At 41.5% G+C, this 5,417-nt stretch overlaps 1 protein-coding gene across 3 annotated transcripts; it reads right to left on the minus strand.

The window, feature by feature from the left end:
• Window positions 1–491: 491 nt before the first annotated feature.
• Window positions 492–4,777, minus strand: CFL2 (cofilin 2). 3 transcript variants are annotated; one of them, XM_038544475.1, is made up of 4 exons: window positions 4,665–4,777; window positions 3,265–3,572; window positions 3,071–3,147; window positions 492–2,988 (listed from the first exon to the last, which is right to left on the minus strand). In XM_038544475.1, exons 1-4 carry the CDS (start codon window positions 4,665–4,667, stop codon window positions 2,876–2,878), a joined length of 501 nt encoding a protein of 166 aa, XP_038400403.1. In that variant the 5' UTR covers window positions 4,668–4,777; the 3' UTR covers window positions 492–2,875. The 3 variants fall into 3 exon arrangements, with proteins under 3 accessions (XP_038400403.1, XP_038400405.1, XP_038400404.1); XM_038544477.1 differs by lacking the exon at window positions 4,665–4,777 and adding an exon at window positions 4,175–4,652; XM_038544476.1 differs by lacking the exon at window positions 4,665–4,777 and adding an exon at window positions 3,692–3,795.
• Window positions 4,778–5,417: the final 640 nt, after the last annotated feature.

The following is a 5,417-nucleotide window of genomic DNA, read 5'->3' on the forward strand; positions in this document are numbered from 1 at the left end:
AAAAGCAGAATCAGATTTTTTGAGCGGCAAACCTAACGAAGGGTGTTCCCAATCCTTCTATGATTAACCATTGCTGAGATTATTCCTTAATAAGGTACTTAATTTTCTCCCAAACCTCATTTGCTAGATTTCATCAATTAGCTCCTACAAGGGATCTATATCAGAAAAACTCAAAGACGACTTTCTTCCAATCTACTAAAAAGGCACATTAAATATACAATGCTGGCCTCATTATTTTAGATAATGATTGAAAACAACAGCTGATGATAGCCAGTTTGGGACAAATGCCAACTGTTCCCATTTGTCTGAAAATGTTAAAATTAATTGCTATAGCATTAAGTTTTCAAAGAATATTGATACCTGTAAATGAGAAAGTTTATCAACTAAAATCCTGAAAAAGACTAAAGATAATGGTGCCTCCTTAATCTGCAACATTAGTTTTGAAATTTTTAATGTTCTTAAGTGTAAGGAAACACATCTCAACAGCTTTATATATTTTCATACATTTTATTTTTTTAAACACTTATAATTTTGCAAGCTAGCAGTAAAATATTGCCCTCAATATTTTACTAATTAGCACCGTATACTTTTTAAAGCTAACTGGAACATTGTTTCATTGTAAATGATTGTAAAATAAAATGATCATTTCAAATGCCAAATTAGTCTCAAGTAACATGTGAATCATTAATTTTATCATTATTTTTGGCTTTATGCACAAAGATGTATTTCAAAGATGAACTTAGTATCAGTTCCGTCAATCGAACAAAGTACCACAGTTTAAAGCAATATTTAATTTCTGAAATTATTATTTATGAGGCATATAAGAAAGCTGATAAATCAGCTATAAAAAACAAAAGATACTACATAACTTATTTAGAGTCCCTTATTTTTTTAGACGAATGAGGAAAATAATGAAAAATTCCACGGTATAAGAATCAGTTACACATATGGTTTAGTGTATGTCAGTATGAGTTTAGCCTTACCAAAAAGCCATCAAAATGTCCAGCATATTTCACAGGGACAGCTGGAAGCCTGAAATAAGATGGCTCAGTACAAAAGACCCCAAGCCATTCATATAATTTTAAATGGAAGCCTAGACATTTAAATCTTATTTTTGTTTTTACTTGAAAAAATATTCTGAAAATATGGGAAAATATCTAATTATACTCAAATTACTTCCACACATTAAAAAAAGGGGGAGAGTTTTTGTTTCCTGTTTTCTGATAAGAGCATTCTTAAAAAAAAAAAAAAAAAGAGCATTCTTCAGAGCTATGGGGTTAAGTTCTAAGCCACGATTGACTGCTTACTAGCATGCCTGTTTTGCATACCAGTAGAATCAAGTCCAGTTTTGCCATTTGTGGATAACTATGACAAGATACAAAAGCATGTGTTTGCCATAAATAGCTCTGGCTAACAGCAAACTGCTCACACTGAGCAGATCAAATTCTCTATAAGGAGAGCACTCTGGACCACAGCCAAATCCCACTACTAATGCTTAAGACTGCTACATCATTATTTTTTCCAATTTGCAAAATATATTAAGAAATAATAGCTGAAATGAAAGTTCCTAAACATGAGAAGTATTAACCTTTGAAGGACATTTTATAAGTTTTCATTATGACCAAATATGCAGTAAGAGCTTCCTGCTTCTACTAGTCATTTACTTAGAAATGTAAACGTGAATTAAAAAACAACTACCCTAATTTATCCAGAGAATAAATCTGGTATTGAAGAATATTTTTCAAAGTGCAAAAAATAACTTCTGATCTTCATATTAACATATAAGGAAATAAATAAACTAATGCTTATAAAAGTATCCCGCTATAACAATAATATTTTCTATTAGTTGGCTTTAGGATAGAATATTTTTTAAACTCAACAAACTGGAAAATATGCATGAATGTTGTACAAAAAAATTCTTAAATGACCAGTGCAAAGATTAACAGTAGCTGTTTACCCTAAAAGTTGCTTCACGTAACATTTTGCAAAATGTCCAAGGAAAACAAGGCAACGTTCTGTAATATGCCACAATTTTTATTGCAACGTGGCCATTTTTGTGAGGGTAGGGAGTTTGATCTCAAAAACAATGTTCCATTTAAGGCTCTTTTATACAGAAATTGCCATCATGACTGATATTCAAAATATTTTTAGTGTTGCAAAACTTACATGGTAAACATAAACTCCTACACTTATTCAGTAGTGTACACTCAATAGAAAACAAAAAGGCATTAGTAACAGCTATTTCTTTTAAGATATGCAGGTAACAGGAATGAATACTGAGGTACTAGGATAAGTTGATGACACAGTTAACAAAACTTAATTGGCATTCCTTTTGGGGGGGTGGGAGGTTAAACTCATTACAAAAAAAGTGCTTTCAATGCATAGTGTTAAATCTGTGCTGCCATGTCACAAAAATAGGCTTGCCAAGGCAGGTGAGGTGTATGAATGCTCGAGCCTCACAGAACTGCAATCAAGTGCAACTATAAATAATACTGAATAAAGTTTACCATCTGACCAGTGGATAATACTTTCAAGGCATTCAATCAGCTTACCCTTTGCAGTATTCTAAGCTATTCACATTGACAATCACTTTCATTGTAGTGCTTGCTGCAAGGGAGGCATATAACGAGTTGTTTTGGCTAAAATATGATGGGAAGGCATTCCTTGGGTTCTACATAAAAGTAACAGTATTAAACAGTCTAATGGCAATCACTGATAGGCTGCTTACATGAATGATATTTCCTTCATTCACTGTATTGGAAGGACCCAGTGGGAAGAGGGGGAAAAAAAAAAAAACACCACCTAATACTATTTCAATTGATTGAGCTGGAGAAATGGAAGCTCCTTAAGATCCAGATGGCACTTGAATCTCATTTTATAAGGGTTTTCCTTCAAGTGAAACTACTACGTTGCCTCCCAATTTCTCTCCAAGTGTCGAACGGTCCTTTATATCATCCAAGCCATTTACTTGCCACTCATGTTTAATACCTAAAAAGGAAAAACATTATCCCATTATCTTATTATAATTAAGAAAGAGTAATTCCTCTGCACAAATTTTTAATGTTTGTACCTGTAAATTTCTTTTTAATGGCATCTTTAGAGCTAGCATAAATCATCTTGCTTTTTAAAGGTGCACTTTCAGGAGCCCTACAGAAAAAAGAAACAATTGTTGAATCCCACTTAAAAGGAAAACAAAGGCAAAACTGACTATGTTAATAACAATCCTTGCATTTTAAAAGTACTTTTTCTTTTGTTTTTACACACCAGAATATAAATACTAGGTCTTCTTTCTTAGACTCTTTTGTTTCGTATGTGGCATCGTACAAAGCATATCGGCAATCATTCAGAGGTAGCAACTTCACAAAAGATGTGTAGGGGTCCTCTACAGTATCACCAATGTCACCCACCAAGATCTGTTTTGCTTCCTCTACAATTATTTGTCTTTTGTCATCGCTTAAACAGAAGAGAACTGCTTTCTTTCTTTTTTTGATCTCCTCTTGTGTAGAAGATTTCCTTACTTTCATATCATTAAAAACTTTGATGACTTCATCATTCACTGTAACTCCAGAAGCCTGAAATAAAAAAAGAACAGTAATTCAGAACAAGTATTTTGGTTTTAACCAAAATTACTGTTTGCCTAGAGAGGATTCACGGATTCACTTTAATCTGGACATCAAAAATTGCATCCTACCAGGCAAGCAGTCCAATCAGAGTTGCCACATTTTAAGTATCAGTATATGAGATGCACCGAAGGATTCTAACTCGTCCTGCCCCATTCATCCTTTTTAAAGGGATTTGGAGGTTGAAGTAAATGGAAGGTAGAGGGAAAGGGACAAATACAAGCTGTCCCATCCCTGAAATGTTTCCTATTTCACTGGGTGATGTCAGAGCTTCAGGAGCAGCAGCAAAAATACCTTCTGTATTGTGTCAACTCTGCTGGCCTTAAAAAAACACTTTTGGATTTCAGTTAAAGCTTCTACTATTTTTTTTTTTCTTTAAAGTCATCCTAGCCAGTGCCGTTTCCTCATAAGGAAAGAGAATCAAGTGTGAACTCCAAACCGCCCACGGCTACAACATAATTGCCTCACAGCTCAAATGCAGACGCTTCAAAACTAACGGAGCTAGTGTAAAAGCTTTTTACGGCGAAAAGGCATTTTAAAAAGCGTTCTCTCACCTCCTTAACCTCCTCTTAGGGGTTTTATTACAGGGCCAGCAAGCTCCTTCACAGAAAGCCTTCATTCAGCAAGGGCTCTTTAGAGCACGTACCAATTTGAGGCGAGCGCCCAGTAAATAAGGAAGCCCCGCGCGAGCGCCGCGCGCCCAGGACGAGCCCCGCAGACCCTCCCGCGCCGCGGGCCGCCGCTCGGCACGCCCGACCTCTCCAGACGCCGCTGCCCGGCTCAGGCCTCAGGCCCCAGCCCCGGTCCGCGCCCTCCTCGCCCTCAGGAATCCGAAGAGCGGCAGGGCCTGGCCTGACGGCGGGAGGGTAGGCCGGCCGGCTGGAGAGGCAGAGCAGCGGGGCCGCAGCGCAGCAGCCCCCCGCCTTGAAGGCCCAAATCGGGCTAAAATGGCGGCCTCACTCCCAGGGCCCTGCAGGACCGCGCGGGGGTTTTTGCTCGACGCGTCCCGGCCCTCGGTCCCCCGGGGCGGCGCGCCCGCCTTACCATAGTGCCCGCGGCTGTGGCTGCGGCGGCGGCGGCGGCGGCTCGGGCTCCGCTCTGTGGCACTGGTGGGAAGAGAGGGAGGGGCTGGCGGGCGGGCAGCGGCGAGTGCGGGGCACGCCGGGAGCTGCAGCCCGAGAGGCAGAGGCGGAGGCGGCGGCGGCGGCGGCGGCCGGGGGGCTGCGGGCGGCGGGCGGGGCGGTCACGTGGGCACGCCCCGAGCCGGCCCTTCCGCCGCCCGGCCCCGCCCGCGTCCTCGGCCTGACCCCGGCGCGCGCGCCCAGCAGGCCCGGCGGCTGCGCGGCGGTGGCTGGGGCCCAGGGGCTTGCAGAGCCGCCTCCAGCCCCGGGGCGCCGCTCGTCGGCCGGCCGGGGGGTGGCGCTTTCACTCTGCCTCCCCGAGGGCGCTGCTCCCGGCCTGGGGCGCCAAGGTGTCTTTCCTTGGGTCCCCTGTGGTTTCCACCGAAAGGGGCTGGATTCCAACGTTTTGAGGGTTTTTTTTTTTTTTTTTTTTGGAGAACACATAAGACGTGGTGTGAATTGTTTAGATTTCCTTCCTCCAGTTAGATGAAAATAAATACTATAGGGGGTTACCCCAGTTGACTGAATTACTCAGCAAAAGCAAAATGATAAACAGAAGCGTAAAATCACTTTCCCAAAGTCTGTGGTTGGCATAGTAACAACAGGGGGAAATTGGGTAGCAACATCCCTTGGTCATATCCTTTTGTATCTTAGACTTCATAGGATGCGGATGCAC

This window comes from Canis lupus, chromosome 8 (genome assembly GCF_011100685.1).
Source record: "Canis lupus familiaris isolate Mischka breed German Shepherd chromosome 8, alternate assembly UU_Cfam_GSD_1.0, whole genome shotgun sequence".
NCBI lineage: Eukaryota > Metazoa > Chordata > Mammalia > Carnivora > Canidae > Canis > Canis lupus.

Coding starts and splice junctions, on each gene's coding strand:
- CFL2 (XM_038544475.1), bottom strand. Junction 3,148..3,264: donor GACCTAGTATTTATATTCTG/GTGTGTAAAAAC, acceptor TTTTTTCTGTAG/GGCTCCTGAAAGTGCACCTT. Junction 2,989..3,070: donor CATTAAAAAGAAATTTACAG/GTACAAACATTA, acceptor TTTCCTTTTTAG/GTATTAAACATGAGTGGCAA.